We start from the raw sequence: 17100 nt of genomic DNA, 5'->3' as shown, positions 1-17100 counted from the left end.
ATAAGTGCTGTCGGTATGGAGTTTGTATGTCCTCCCTTGTGGGTTTTCCCCCGGGTGCTCCATTTCCTCCCACACTCCAAAGATGTACAGGTTTGTAGGTTAATTGACTTTGATAAAAATTGTAAATTGTCCCTAGTGTGTTGTATAGCAGTAGTGTATGGGGATTACTGGGCAGTGCAGACTCGGTGGGCCAAAAGGCCTGTTTCTGTACTGTATCTCTAAACTCTAAATTAGCTCATATTCTAGTGTCTTCGGTGAGGGAACAGATTCCCTGATTGTTAGGTCTGTAATACTAAACATTTTATTTACAAATGCCATGCCTGTTTGTAAAGTTCACAACTAAGTAATTCTTATACAATGGATTTGCTTGCACGTATCATAGAAACATATAAACATAGAAAATAGGTGCAGGAGTAGGCCATTCGGCCTTTCGAGCCTGCACCGCCATTCAATATGATCATGGCTGATCATCCAACTCAGTATCCTGTACCTGCCTTCTCTCCATACCCCCTGATCCATTTAGCCACAAGGGTCACATCTAACTACCTCTTAAATATATCCTAGTTAATCTTCCACCCAGAGAAAAACCTTGCATTGCTTTTTCTTACTCCATTTCTGTCCAGTTGCTTCTGCCAGCTTGGTCTTGCCTGCTGCTGAATATTTTATGTTTACTCCTCTCTTCCCGTTCATTTTAATAATGATGACACAATTCCATTCTTACATGTCTTGCATGCCATTCCATTGCTATGAGAGAATGGCAAATGGAACCCAGATGTTTGCTGAGAGAGCTGGTGATAGTCAGAGACTTGTGCTGCAAAGGTGTATACATATTCAGAGGACTGTTTAGCAAGCATCTAGTGATGTTCTGGCTGTTCTGGTGCCGAATTCTCTCCATCTGGCTTTTCCCCACATCACTTTGTAAAACAAATTTTCAGAATTAAAGTCAATATTTAATCTACCATCTATTGCTGTTTTCAATTTGCAGCCACCCTCTTTGTAGACCTGTTACCGAATTTTAAATTTTGGAATTTTACTTTAATTCTCTGAATAACAAGATTAGTCTCACTCTGTCCTAATGACCCATTAATCTTCCAAATTCCAGGGACTATAAGCCTGATTTCCAAAATCTTTCCTTGTAAAATGTCCTCGATTCCAATTATTCTGGTAAATCTCACCCCAGTCTTCAAAAGGCCAGTACATCTTTTTGACTCTATTGTGATCAAAGCAAGGACTGTAAACTATACTATACTTTCCTTGTATTCCCAGCATCTAGATATAAGAGTCTTTATGATTTCTGCTGCTCTCCTAGTGCTTAATGAACTCCATGTAGGTCTGAAGAAGGGTCTTGACCCAAAACGTTGCCTATTCCTTCACTCCCTAAATGCTGCTTCTCCCGCTGAGTTTCTCCAGCATTTTTGTCTACCTTCAATTTTTCCAGCATCTGCAGTTCTTTCTTAAACATGTAGTTTCTCAGCACAGAAACACTGGATCTCACCTCACTATGGAGAAGATACTGTTCTATCCAATTTTAAAATCCAAATGAATCAATTTCATGCTTCCCTATCCTAAAATCTATATGCCATAGGGGTTCACCGAATCTATGCATTGATCTCTGTCATGCAAAACTTCCAAATCTAACATTAAATAGACGTTTGACAATCCACATATTATTCTATAACATTCTGGATTATTGGTTAGTCTAATTAATTCAAGCAACTTGGATCATATTTATTGTTCCATGGATTTCATCTTCTGTAAGTGTGCAATCTGAAACAAACAGTGTTAAATTTGGTAAAAATTGCACTAGTTGTAAGGCGCATCATATCGTTACTTTCCGAGGGCCTGCAACAGAGCAAAGCCACATATGACACATAAGAATGGAAATGATTTCTTAATTGCTGGACTGAATATGCAATATGTTGGCAAGTGTTCATTGTACTCTGCTTCTGAAATTTGGTTCCATTGATTTCAGTGAAACCCAAGTTTTGGAAGCAGAGTAGAATTCTGAGTAGCAGGAATATGGTGCCTTGAATGAACTTCGATCCCCGTGAGTCAACTTTCATAAGTGTAGCATGGAAGCAAACTGCATGAAACTGTATATGCATGAACTCTGAAATAAAACATCCATGGAAATCCCAGCCATTTGGGCTGGAGCAATGGGAAGGGAAACGGCTAAACTTTCAGACTTCTTAACTGGATCAACCAGTTGCGGGAGTCCTGGTTGAAATTTCCAAGTCGTCCTTAAATACAGGAGAGGTGCTGGAAGACTAGAAGGTGACAAATGTACCTCTTTTCAAGAAGGGTGGCAGGGAAAATGCTGGGAACTATAGGCCAGTGAGCTTAACATCTGTAGTTGCTAAGTTACTGGAGAGTATTCTGAGGGATATGCAGGCAATTGGATGGGCAAGGGCTGATTAGGTATAGTCAGCATGGTGTTGTCTGTGGGAGGTCATGTCTCACGAATCTGATTGATTTTTTTGAAGACGTAACCAAAACGGTTGATGAGGGCAGAGCTGTAACCATATAATAACCATATAACCATATAACAATTACAGCACGGAAACAGGCCATCTCGACCCTTCTAGTCCGTGCCGAACACATAATCTCCCCATGTCCCATACACCTGCACTCAGACCATAACCCTCCATTCCCTTACCGTCCATATAACTATCCAATTTATTTTTAAATGATAAAAACGAACCTGCCTCCACCACCTTCACTGGAAGCTCATTCCACACAGCTACCACTCTCTGAGTAAAGAACTTCCCCCTCATGTTACCCCTAAACTTCAGTCCCTTAATTCTCAAGTCATGTCCCCTTGTTTGAATCTTCCCTACTCTCAGTAGGAAAAGCTTTTCCACGTCAACTCTGTCTATCCCTCTCATCATTTTAAAAACCTCTATCAAGTCCCCCCTTAACCTTCTGCGCTCCAAAGAATAAAGCCCTAACTTGTTCAACCTTTCTCTGTAACTTAGTTGCTGAAACCCAGGCAACATTTTAGTAAATCTCCTCTGTACTCTCTCTATTTTGTTGACATCCTTCCTATAATTAGGCGACCAAAATTGTACACCATACTCCAGAATTGGCCGTATGGTGTACAATTTTGGTCGCCTAATTATAGGAAGGATGTCAACAAAATAGAGAGAGTAGATGTTGTGTACAAGGACTTCAGTAAGGCATTCGACAAGGTTCCGCATGGTAGGCTGCTCTAAAAGGTTAGATTTCATGGGATCCAAGGAGAGATAACTGAATGGATAACAAATTGGTTCCATGGAAGGAAGCAGAGGGTAATGGTGGAAGGCTGCTTCTCAGACCAGATGTCTGTGACCAGTGGTGTGCCTCAGGGTTTGGTGCTGGGCCCGTTACTATTTGTCATCTAGATCAATGATTTGGATGAGAACATACAGGGCAAGATTAGCAAGTTTGCTGCTGATACAAAAGTTAGTGGCTTTGCAGATAGTGAAGATGGTTGTGAACGATTGCAGCAGGATCTGGATCGATTGGCCAGGTGGGTGGAGGAATGGTTGATGGAATTTAATACAGAGAAGTGTGAGGTGTTGCATTTTGAGACATCAAACAAGGGCAGGACCTACACAGTAAATGGTAGGCCTCTGGGTAGTGTTGTAGAGCAGAGGGATCTGGGAGTGCAGGTGCATGGCTCCTTGAAGGACGAATCGCAGGTAGAGAAGGTGGTCAAAAGGTCTTCTGGCACTTTGGCCTTCATCTGTCAGAGTATTGAGTATAGAAGTTGGGAGGTCATGTTGCAGTTGTATAAGATGTTGGTGAGACTGCATTTAGACTATTGTGTTCAGTTCTGGGCACCATGTTATAGGAAAGATATTGTCAAGCTTGAAAGGGTTCAGAAAAGATTTATGAGGGTGTTGCCAAGACTAGAGGGTGTGAGCTATAGGGAAAGGTTGTGTAGGCTGGGTCTCTATTCCATGGAGCACAGGAGGATGAATGGAGATCTTATAGAGGTATACAAAATCCTGAGAGGAATAGATCGGGTAGATGCACAGGGTCTTTTGCCCAGAGTAGGGAAATCAAGGATCAGAGGACATAGGTTCAAGGCGAAGGGGAAAAAATTTAATAAGAATCCGAGAGGTAATATTTTGCAACAAATGGTGGTGGGTGAATGAAACAAGCTGCCAGAGGAGATAGTTGAGTCTGGGACTATCCCATCATTTAAGAAACAGTTAGACAGGTACATGGATAGGTCAGGTTTGGAGGGATATGGACCAAGCGCAAGCAAGTGGGACTAGTGTAGTGGGACATTGTTGGCCGGTGTGGGCGAGTTGGACCGAAGGGCCTGTTTCCACATTGTATCATTCTATGACGCTATAACTCGATGCAAATTTCAGAATGACTTTCCTTTAATTCAGTCTCTCCAAACAAAATGCATTTCCATTTCCCCAGCAATCATGAAGGCAGAAGTGACCAGTTGAGCATGTTTAAATCCATTCACAGGCGTTTCAGTCCTTTGCTACAGTCCCCTGTGTATGCAGCTACACCTGCCGATGGATGGCTGATAGCTTAATTTGTTTTGGCAGCTCCCGTATTATCTTCCAATAACACGAACACAAGAAAAATAGGAACAATTGTAGTCCACCTGAACCCCCCTCCCATGATTGCCCCACCATTCAATGCCGTCAAGTCAAATTGAGTTTATTGTCATATGCACACATATGATGAGATACAGGTGCAGTTAACATCTTGTTTGCGGCAGCATCACCGGCACAGACTCAAACACACAAAACTATAAATTATGTATAAATTACACAATTATGTATAAATTACATAAAATTCCGTAGGACAGAAAAAAAAGAAAGATAAGCTCTGCTAAAAAATCAAATTATTAATGCAAAACACAATTAGAGAAAAAAACATGTCTATGGGAGCGCAGTGTTCGTTTTTGAGATAGGGTATGGTTGCCTGGACGAACCTAATGGTTGTAGGAAAGCAGTTGTTCCTGTTCCTGAACCTGGTGGCGTGCAACTTAAGGTTTCAGTGCCTCCTGCCTGCTGGTAACAGTCAGAAGAGGGCATGGGCCGGATGCATGGTATCCTTGATGATTGATGCTATCAACTTGAAGCAGCACCTCGTGGATTTATTCAATGGAGAGAAGGCCCGTGAGAGACTGGGCTGGGTCAACCACTCAGTATTGCCTCTTGCATTCCTTTGCATTGGAATCCCAGGCCATGATGAACCCAGCCAAGGTACTTTCTACTGTACACCTGTAAAGGTTTGTTAGAATATTTGGTGACATGCCAAATTGTAGCAAAATAGAAGCATTAAAGGAACTTTGCATATTTGGCTAAAGTGGTGACTTGATATTTCTTGGCTGGTCTCAGTGCCTCTATCATGTAAAATATAACCATATAACCATATAACAATTACAGCACGGAAACAGGCCATCTCGGGCCTTCTAGTCCGTGCCGAACACTTATTCTCCCCTAGTCCCATCTACCTGCACTCAGACCATAACCCTCCATTTCTTTCCCGTCCATATACCTATCCAATTTATTTTTTAATGATAAAATCAAACCTGCCTCCACCACTGCCACTGGAAGTTCATTCCACACAGCTACCACTCTCTGAGTAAAGAAGTTCTCCCTCATGTTACCCCTAAACTTCTGTTCCTTAATTCTCAAATCATGTCCTCTTGTTTAAATCTTCCCTACTCTCAATGTGTCCTCAATTCCTTATTGCTGGGCAGCTCTAACAATCAGGATCCTATATTTGAAGATGCAATGTGTCATCAGCCATCGGTGGTCTGGAGCATCTATCACCATTGCCCAGATATGACGAGGGCAAAAGCAGCTGGATTATTTTAAGCAATTTGGAGTTACTGACATGGCCAGAGATCACAAAGCAAATCTCATGCTTATCGTGATGAGATGACATACACAGACATCTCCTGTGGCCTTTCAGGAAACTAGTGAGTTTGTCCTGGGAAACACAATTAAAATTCAGCTCAACCACAGCCAGTGGAATGCAAGCCAGACCACTGACTGCAAATGTTTACTTTTTCTAATATCTGATCCTACTGACACCTTCATACTTAGTATGATTAGTTGGAACAGGAACTGCATGCTGTGCCAGCTGCACTATCCATGCAACTTGCAGTCAGGCACTGCCAACAAGTCCCATGCTTCTGATTCTCAGGGTCCATGTAGTAACAGAGACTCAGGCTGATGTGATCCAACCCAGCACAAAGAATTTAAACTTTCTCTTGATGTCCAATGCAGGTAGCCAGGTTCCAGTGGGCTCAGCTCAGGTAGCCAGGTTCCAGTGGGCTCAGCTCAGGTAGCCATAGTCTAACACATAGTCTACTGGTGCAGGGCCCCTTTGGTTCAATATTATACTGTTTAATAATTTCTACCACTGAGTTGTCCTTAATGCTGAAATTCTGAAAGTGGTTCGTAGCATCTGCCTGTTGTGAATCTGGGCTTGGTATTTCAATACCAATGCTGATATATGACAAGGCTACATAAATCTGTCCTCTTTATACCTAACATTTGTAAAAGCGCTGATTAATTATAGTTTGCAACAGCATAAAAATACAGACAATTTTACACCTATAAATCTTTAAAGAACGACATGCCAGATCAACAATTTGCATTTGCTGGCAATTATGTTTTTATTGGCAATCACTGTACGAAGAAACTCATTGAAGTTTTATTTGAAATGCTTTTTCTCCTATTACTTTCTGTGCTGTGTTATCTGTGTTTGATCAAGAAGCAACCTTGTAAATGTGATTGGTTTTATTAAAATGCCACATGTATTGCCTCGTTCTTTCTACTTCCCACCCCCCCCCCCCCCCCCCCCCCCCACGTCAGTCTGAAGAAGGGTCTCGACCCGAAATGTCGCCTATTCCTTCTCTCCATAGATGCTGCCTCACCCGCTGAGTTACTCCAGCATTTTTGTCTACCTTCAATTTTTCCAGTATCTGCAGGCAGGTTCGATTTTATCTGGTGGAGGCAGGTTCGATTTTATCATTTAAAAATAAATTGGATAGGTATATGGACGGGAAAGAAATGGAGGGTTAAGGTCTGAGTGCAGGTAGATGGGACTAGGGGAGAATACGTGTTCGGCACGGACTAGAAGGCCCGAGATGGCCTGTTTCCGTGCTGTAATTGTTATATGGTTATGTATTGTTTGAGCTGTTCCACAAGCACAATCTTTAAAGTAGTTAATTCACACACTGCATGTTATTTTTTTTATTTGAGTTATGGATCCCTATAGTTTGCAATGCAAACAATTTTGATGATGAATGCAGTGCTTTGTTAATACTTTTCTTCCTGTAACCAAAATAAGCTTATCAACAAAAATTGTTAGATGCACTTCCAGAAGATTTAAAGTCTGCCTTTTTGTTTCTATCAGTTTCTGGCCCTTCTCCACTTTCTATCCTGGCAACCAGGACTGTTGAATCAAACCAAATGTCAATCAAGGAATGCAAGCCAGGTTGGAATAACTTCCTTTCCAATTTCAACTCCAATTCATGATGCCAAAACCAGCATTAGTCCCTCTGCTACCATCCATAGCACAAAATACCATGAGCGCACGTGGAAAATGGACCCAGACTATTTCTTTTGGTTATTCACTGTCTTAAACGGCACAGCAATTAGAGACCCTTTTATTGTTAAATTTGTTGGATAAAAGCCCAAATATTTCTTATAATCATAATCATACTTTATTAGCCAAGTATGTTTTGCAACATACGAGGAATTTGATTTAAACATGGTTGATTTAACTGACATCTTTCTTCTTATTACTATAGCAACATGGTATTTGTTAATCTTTCTTTCCCTCTCTGTTCAAGGACTGAAGCACAGAAAAGGTGTTCCAGAGAAGGTTGGAATCTTCAATGGAGAGCACTTTGTATTTGAAGAGACCGACTGGTATCTCCAGGATATGTTTAAATTGTGGTGGCGATATGGGTTTGGTTTACTGCGCCTGCAGATGTGGGTGGAGGAAATACTCGAAAAGTTCATGAGGTATGGGTGTGGTGTAATTCTTATATTATCGATTGTAGCTGCAGAGTAACTGTGAAAAATGTGCTTGCCTCCAAAGAACAGGCACTTTCATGTGATTTTTTTTGTTCCATTCCATTTATCAATCGTGCAAATTCAATGAAAAAGTAAACTTGTATTGATAATGTGTTTTCCATGATATCAGGATATCACAAGGTAGTTGTAATATGGAGGCTGCGGTAACGTCAATGGCAACAACTTGTTTGAGTACAGACAACCCTCAAACAGCAGTGAAATAAATACCAGAGATTCCGTTTTTGAATAGAAGGAGAAAATGATGGAAATAGTAAGCAGGCCAGGCAGGATCTTCAGTAAGACAAACAAAATTAATGCTTTAATTCTGAACTGGAAAGATGTTAGGTTTTAAGCATGTATGGAATTGTAAAATGGTGGAAGGAAGAAGAACAAATGGCAAGGTCTGTGAGAGAGCAAATAAGATTGGATAACAAAAGCAAAAACTAAACTGCCATAGAAACTCAGCAGGTCAAGCAGCATCTATTGGGGCAAAGGGATAGAAACATAGAAAATAGGTACTGGAGTAGGCCATTCAGCCCTTCGAGCCAGCTCCGCCACTCACTATGATTATGGGTGATCATCTAAGATCAGTACCCCATTCCTGCTTTTTCTCCATATCAATAGAAATAGAAGCTAGGTGCAGGAGGTGGCCATTCAGCCCTTTGAGCCAGCACCGCCATTCATTGTGATCATGGCTGATCATCCCCAATCATTAACCTGTCCTGTCTTCTTCCCACGAGGGAGCCCTCGATTCCTTTAGCCCGAAAATGATTGATGTTGATGTTTTAGGCCAAGACAATACATCAGGTCCTGATACAGAGTCAAGACTATCTGTGGAAACAGAAACAGAATCAATGGAAACATTTTGTCAGAACTGAAGCGGAGACAAAAGAAGCTTGTAAAGCTGCAGGGAGAAAGGTGTCATTGATGGTGTGAAACCAGGGTCCATTAAGTGTAAACAAATGATGATAAACTGTAAATGAGCAGCAATCAGCGAACACAAACATGCATAAATAATAATAATAATAATTAATTTTATTTATGGGCGGCTTTCAAGAGTCTCAAGGACACCTTACAAAATTTAGCAAATAGAGTAAAAACATGTAAGCTTAATGAAATAAATAATAAATACATCACCAGTACACAAATTAAAGACAGAATTCAATCCAAAGACTAAAATCAAAAACACAATATGAAGAGAGAGCAGCGGCAGCTAAAGCGCGCCAGCGTACACTCTCCCTTCCGGCAGCCATCTTGGACACAGAATAAAATAATCATTTACACACAAAAACATCCCCCCACAATGGTTACCACTGTGGGGGAAGGCACAATGTCCAGTCCCCATCCCCAGTTCTCCCATAGTCAGGCCTATTGAGGCCTCCACAGTTGCCTCTATGGAGGCCCGATGTTCCTGGCCGTTCTCGCCGGGTGGTGTTGCTCCGGCGTCGGGAGAGTCCTCACAGCGGCTGGAACGGCCGATTCCCTACCGGAGTCCGTGGCATTCCGAAGCTGACAGGGCCCCGTCGGTTGGTGCTCCAAGGCTCCCGATGTTAAAGTCGGCGCCGCTGCCCGCAGTTCGACGGTGTTGATCACAGCGGTCTCAGCATACCGGGGCTCCAGCGCGGCGACCCAGGCAATACATCGCCTGCTCCGCTCCACGATAGCGCTCCAGCGCTGTGCCGCCACCGAAGCTGAAGGTGCTGGGCGGTCCCTGCCAGGAAAACGCCGCTCCACTCCCGCTGGTAGGCCGCAAGGACGGGTCGACGGTGCAGCCCGGGGAAAAAGCTGCCTCACCAACCAGGTAGGGACCTAGAAAATAGTTTCCCCCTTCCCCCCCACGTAAAAATGTCAAATTCCCCAACAAACATAGTTCAAAATTCACTAAAAACGAATTTAAAAAAAAGTGAATTGAACGGACAGCTGCTGGTTAGCAGCCGTTCCCCAGGATGGCTCCTCATAAAGGACTGTGGGAGTTGTGAAATGCAGAGCAGGAGGATAAGGCCAGCAATTATCATCTTGCAACTGTCTGTGATATTCGTTCAGGTCGTTTTTTTCCTCGCTTTTTGCTCTGGAAGTAGAGCACATACTGAAACCTGACCTGCTGGGCATTTTCTCCTGCTCTACACTTCACAATTTTCTAATTCCCCCCATTCACTGAAGTGATCAGATAACCTGTTTACGCATTATCCCCATGTCTCCATGGTTTCACCCTGCCAGAGACATCACCCCTCCCTGCACTTTAGCAAGCTTTGTTTACTTCCGTAGATGACCTAAAACGTCAACTGTTTTTCTTCCTGTCGATGCAGCATGACCTGCTGAGTATTTTCAGCATTCTCTTTCCGAATAGCCAACAATGATTTCTTAAAAAAAGAATGTAAATTGTTAAATTAATTAATATATCAATTGAGTTTAAAGTTGCAAATAAAAATAAGTCATAAAAGTTCTAAAGGAAAATAAGTGATTTTATGATATAATTTGGCACAGGATCTACAAGTACCAGACCCATGGCTATGCGTTCAGTACAGTGGAGGAGATGATGCAGTCATTGGGCGGGGAGCGTTTCATTAACCTGACCCAGCGCTCTGTGGCAGAAACCCTGCAGGAACTGGGAATCTCTCAGCGCTTCGTTGATGAAATAGTGACTGCAGTTACCAGAGTCAACTATGGCCAGTCACCGTCCATGCCTGCATTTGCTGGTATGTATTCCTTTTGTATCTGAATACTCAACAAACAACAGGTCTAAATTAACAGGTATAAAAAGTTATACAGTTGCAATGTAATAAACACTGAGGTTCTGATCATTTATATATTTTTTAAATTGATTGTTTAATAATTTAAAGTTAGAAACATGCAGGAGAACATTATTGCTGATAATTACGGTCCTGGGTATAAATGGCATGCAATAAAAGGCCCCAGGTGGTCAAGATGGGAAGACATACATCAAACACCCTCACCCTGAACACAGAATCCCCCCAGGGTTGCATCCTCAGCCCCCTACTGTACTCCCTGTACACATATGACTGTGTGGCCAGGTTCAGCTCCAACTCCATAATCAAGTTTGCTGATGACACTGTGATGGTGGGCCTGATCTCCGATAACGATGAGAAGGACTACCGGGAGGAGGTAGTTGATCTGGCACTCTGGTGTCAGGACAACAGCCTCCTCCTGAATGTCATAAAAACTAAAGAGCTGATTGTGGACTTTAGAAGGGCACAATATCCGAGGACGTACACGCCACTGGAGATAAATGGGGCTACTGTGGATAGAGTGGGCTGCTTTAAATACCTGGGAGTCCACATCACAGAGGATCTGACATGGACAACACACGCTGCCGCACTGGTGAGTAAGGCAAGGCAGCGCCTTTACCACCTCAGGCAGCTGAGGGAATTCAGAGTCTCTCTGAGGATCCTTCAGTGCTTCTACTCTGGGGCTGTAGAAAACATCTTGTCCGGCAACATCACAATCTGGTTTGGGAACTGCTCTGCCCAGGACAGGATGGCTCTGCAGAGAGTAGTGCGTTCGGCTGAACGCACTATGGGAACTAAACTCACCCCCCTGCAGGACCTACACATCAGAAGGTGCAGATCCAGAGCCAGCAACATTATTGGGGACCCCTACCACCCCAGCAACGGGCTGTTCCAGCTGCTACAGTCAGGCAAACGCCTCCGCTGCCATGCTTTGAAAACAGAGAGGATGAGACAGAGTTTCTTCCCACCGGCCCATCAGGACTGTAAACTCTTACCTCACCAGAGACTAATTTACTGTACTAATTTACAGTTATGTCTTTTTAAAATTGTTTTTTTCTCTAACATGTAAATATGATTCTGTTCTATTCTGTTCTGTAGTTTTTGCACAATCCGTAGGCATAGCCACTATCATTTTACCGCACATCTCGTAGGTGTATGTGACATATAAAATTGACTTGACAATATTCTTCTGTTCCTAATTGGGAGTGTTGAAACAGCACAGCACAACTTAAATTATTGCACATTTGGTACTTTTAATCTCAGTATATGGTAAACCAATATCTTTGCATATCTATATTACTAAAAATCTGATCTTGACCATTTCCAGTTGTTCTGTATATTGATTTTAGAAAAATCGCTGCCACTTATGGCTGTGATTTTTGGCCATCTTACTCAGAGTTCCCCTCCGCTCATCAGGTGCCGAGGATTTAACCCATCGATGAAAAATAAAAGAGTTATTAGTGTTTAAAAAATGTTGAGATTCTCTCTCCTGTCAATCACGCCATGAAAGCCACGGCCCTTCTGGTAGGATGGGGGAGGGACTATAAAACCCAGGTGTGGGCATGGTTCAGTCTCTGCAAGATGGAGGAGGGAGAGGTCACGACTCACTGTCTTTAGTGACCTTGCACCCTGCTTGAAATTGTATGAAACTGCACTTGAATTTGGTGGTCTTGCACCCTGCTTGAAGTGGTCAGAAACTGCACTTGAATTTGGTGGCCTTGCACCCTGCTTGAAATGGAATTTCAAGGAATAGCCGTGAGTCAACTGCCAGCCCACCAGCCGTGAGTGAGTGAGCTGCCAGCACAATAGGCTTGAGCTGCCAGCCCAAGAATCCATTTGGCCCACAATGTCCATACTAGCCCTCTGGAAACCAGTCCCTTCAGCCCATAACACCCATACTAGCGCTCCAGAAAGCCCCCCCCCCCCACCCCACTGGCCACCAATATTGGAATTGGTGGAGAGGTGGAATATTGCGTTGGGGGACCAGCCCTCCCGTGTGATGCTGGGACCCAATGGGTCCCACTTAGTCTAGTAAGATTTATTAGTCAAGAGTCCTGCTTTCCTTTCACAGTTATACTTTTATGAAAAGGCTACTGCTAGAGTCATAGAGAGGCACAGAAACAGGCCATTCGGCCCACTGAACCCACAGCAACCATTAACCACCAATTTAACCAATTTTGCAATCATCCCATTTTTTATTCTCCCCATCAACACCCCCATATTCTATAACTCATCCATACACCAGGGGCAATTTACAATGGCCTGTCATTCTGCCAACCTGCAGCCTTGGGATGTGGGAGGAATCCAGAGCACCCATGGGAAACTGACTCACTCAGAGGATGGGCAAACTGCATGTAGACAGCACCAGAGGTCATGATTGAAAGCAGATATCTGGTACTGTGAGGCAGCAGCTCCACTTGCTGCACCACTGTGCTACCTACTTTGGTATAAATGTTGTAGACGTGTCTTCCATCTCCATAACAACCATGGATTCTCCATTAGCACGGCCACGGTGGCGCAGCGGCAGAGACCCGGGTTCGATCCCGACTACAGATGCTGTCTGTATGGAGTTTGTACGTTCTCTGAGATTTTGGTTTCCTCCCACACTGCAAAGACGTAGAGGTTTGTAGGTTAATTGGTTTAGTATAAGTGTAAATTGTCCCTAGTGTATGTAGGATAGTGTTAATGTGCAGGGATTGCTGGTCGGTGTGGACTCAGTGGACACCCAGCAAAGGCAGAGTTGGGTATAGACAATACTCCTAAGAAGCAGGGATAGATTCTAATTGCTGAAGTTCTGTACAACATGCGCTGTTGATGATTCGTCAATAAATTTGTTTCATTTTCTGGAAAGTGCTGATAGTTTTCCCGTACATGTCTGTTTTCATAATATGTAGCCTCAGGAATTTGTTTCTGTCACATTGGGAAAGACTGTAATCTGTAATTGAAAAGGGGTTTATCAAAGTGTAGGGGGAATTCTGCCCATTTCCAGATCTAGTAGTTTGGGAAATTTGAGTCCTGGCTTTTCAGCATTAAATTTATCCCAATAATGCCAACGGAAGGTTTTTTGCCTTCCAGTGTGATTTTTTTTCCCTCCCCCATATGTTATTCCGACCTCTCTAGTCTGAAAAGCAGTAATCTTTGCATAGTTGTAGAACCACCCTCTTTTACTGATGCTTTGCTTGAAACCCAGCTGTTTAAAGAGCTTGCTTGAGGCATCGTTTGCCAGCTTGCTTCAATAGCTCTCTGCCGTCTAGCTGGTTTTACTTAACATAGAAACATAGAAACATAGAAATTAGGTGCAGGAGTAGGCCATTCGGTCCTTCGAGCCTGCACCGCCATTCAATATGATCATGGCTGATCATCCAACTCAGTATCCCGTACCTGCCTTCTCTCCATACCCCCTGATCCCCTTAGCCACAAGGGCCACATCTAACTCCCTCTTAAATATAGCCAATGAACTGGCCTCAACTACCCTCTGTGGCAGAGAGTTCCAGAGATTCACCACTCTCTGCGTGAAAAAAGTTCTTCTCATCTCGGTTTTAAAGGATTTCCCCTTTATCCTTAAGCTGTGACCCCTTGTCCTGGACTTCCCTAACATCGGGAACAATCTTCCTGCATCTAGCCTGTCCAACCCCTTAAGAATTTTGTAAGTTTCTATAAGATCCCCTCTAAGTTGTAAGTTGTAACTTGTAAGTTTCTATAAGATCCCCTTAAGATTGGCCTTGTTGCATCTTTAGTTACATTTCATAGTCATGCAACACGGAAACTGGCCTTTCATCACAACTTGTCCAAAATACTCCATTCAAGGTAGTCCCATATGCAACAAAACACAATTCCAAGGGGTATTGCATGTATTCAATTCCCTTTTTTGCTGAACGGCATGCAGAGAGAAGAGAGACCTGGGAGGCATCATGGGCAGTCGTGGGGTGCATTGATGCAGAGAAGGACTCATCACCCACTACCTTATTCATGTAAGGTCCACAATAAATCGTAGTCTTACTCAAACTTCTCTGAGGAGCAATGAATGCTGGCTCTGCTTCACCAAGACCATCCTTGCTGAGATCTGTGACCTTCAATGTACACTTGTAACTGGACAGATCTTTCAATTAAAGGTTATCGCCACTCTCATTTTTTAGACACAAGATTGCAGCGTTGCTGCACTTCCCACAGACTACAGCACTTTGTGCACTGGCAAGGTGACCCAGGCTCCAGACTCAATGGGGGGAAAAAAGATACAAAATGCTGGAGTAACTCAACATGTCAGGCAACACCACCGGAGAACATGGATAGGTGATGTTTTGGGTCGTGACCCTTCTTCAGATTGGTCCCTCCACCCCCACATCAACGAATTCTGAGCATTTGAATAGATACTGCCTCACCCGCTGAGTTTCTCCAGCATTTTTGTCTACCGCCATGATGGAGAGCTCTTCTTCTGTCGCCTCCGCCTCCGGACCTTTTTCTATGGGATTGAGTCCTTGCCTCCCAGTAATGACCCCTTCTCCCAATGTCACCAGCTTTCCCCCTTCTCTTGGAACCCCCCGTCAGTACAAGAGTCCGAAGAACGGTCTTCACCTGATACGTCACCTATCCATGTTCTCCAGAGATGTTGCCTGACCTGATGAGTTACTCCAGCATTTTGTGTCCTATTGTGTATTAACCAGCATCTGCAATTCCTTGTTTCTACTCGTGAGAAAAAAACCTTCATCTGCGCTTCTATGGGAGCAGGCATTAGGATTGCATTACAGGTTTCCCGCAATGCTGAAGACGGAGGATATCTCCCGGCTGAAATCTCCCAAGTAATCTTTTATCAGGACAGTACAGTTATTACTTTGGAGAGCCTGCGCACAGTAGATTGCTCTTCCATGGCGATCTTCTCTAATAGAAATTCAGAGTCACTGTCATTGAAACTAGTTGTGCACGTGTTCCCATCTCCTACCTCTGTCACCTGTTCTCCACACAGCAGCACTGTTTGTAGATTGCAACGGTGGTGCTTGTGTAATGTACATCCCCTTTGAGACCCAGCAAAAGTGTAACAATGCTTAGAGAATATCAGGTATCCTTAAAATACTGTTCAGTAACTGGCTGCAAGTATCTTTTACACTGACAAATTTCTTACTTTGCAGACCATGTATTCTTTCAGCAGAATAATTTAAACATGAATTTCTTCACGGGTTAAAGTTTTTCTCAGATAAGCAAGACCTCTTGATTTTTTTTCCCCAGTATTTTCTTTGTGCTGTCACTAAATTAAGAAAGAAGAGAAACTCTCCAGATTTTTGGATCTGCCACCTGCACATGACAAGTGTGGAACTGAGAGAAGCTTCCTTTGGCTGGCAGCAATAAATATCGGTCAGCTATCTCAAATAGCAAAAAATAGCTTTCATGGTCTGCCTCTCCTGCCTTTCAAGATCAATGTGGTTTACAGTGGGCTATAAATGAAGCTCATGTGGTACTTCATTTGTACTAACTGTCTATACGGAAGTCTGTGGAATTCTCTGCCTCAGGGCAGTGGAGGCCGGTTCGCTGGATACTTTCAAGAGTCTTAAAGATGGCGGAATCAGGGGATATGGGGGGAAGGCAGGAACGGGGTACTGATTGTGGATGATCAGCCATGATCACATTGAATGGCGGTGCTGGCTCGAAGGGCCGAATGGCCTACTCCTGCACCTATTGTCTATTGTCTATTTTCTAAATTGTAAATGAGCCAAAGTTTAACAGATATTTAAAGGAAGTGCCTGTAACGCATTGCCAGGGTGGGGTGGTAGATGCAAATAGGACAGTGGCATTTAAGAGATTTTTAGATAGGCACATGGAGATGCAGGGTATGGAGGGGTATGGATTATGTGCAGACAGGTGAAATTAGACTAGTTTGTCATCATGTTCAGCACAGACATTGTGGGCCAAATAGCCTGATACCGTACTGTATTTTTCTATGTTCTAAATCAAGTGTTCCCAACCTGAGGTAAATTTACCCCAGGGGGTAAATTTGTTGATTCTGGATTTGTACATATTTTTTCTCATTGACTGAGTTGTTCTTAAATAAGTGAAATAACCGTGTGCGGACGTGGCGTCGATAGACGAGAAGTGGAAGAAAAGAAGTGGAAGCCAAATAACCGAAAAGCATACGAAGCCGAAACGCCAACTAGCCGAAAGGGTGGGACGCCTAAATGCAAACTAACCGAAAGGGCGGGACGCCTAAAAAACAACAAACTGAAAGGCGGCGTCGCCTAAAGGCAAACTCACCGAATGGCCGCTCTGCCGAAACGCCACCTAACCGAAAGGCTGCCTGGCCTACAAGCCAACTAACC

At 43.4% G+C, this 17100-nt stretch overlaps 1 protein-coding gene across 1 annotated transcript in view; it reads left to right on the top strand.

The window, feature by feature from the left end:
- Positions 1–17100, top strand: part of LOC129701658 (prenylcysteine oxidase-like) — a 42035-nt gene that overhangs the window by 3217 nt on the left and 21718 nt on the right. The window contains exons 3-4 of the mRNA XM_055642990.1: positions 7823–7997; positions 10533–10744. Coding sequence (XP_055498965.1) covers positions 7823–7997; positions 10533–10744 — 387 coding nt within the window. The remainder of the gene's footprint in view (positions 1–7822; positions 7998–10532; positions 10745–17100) is intronic.

Source organism: Leucoraja erinacea, chromosome 11 (genome assembly GCF_028641065.1).
Source record: "Leucoraja erinacea ecotype New England chromosome 11, Leri_hhj_1, whole genome shotgun sequence".
Lineage (NCBI taxonomy): Eukaryota > Metazoa > Chordata > Chondrichthyes > Rajiformes > Rajidae > Leucoraja > Leucoraja erinaceus.
This window is presented reverse-complemented; position numbering and strand designations above follow the sequence as displayed.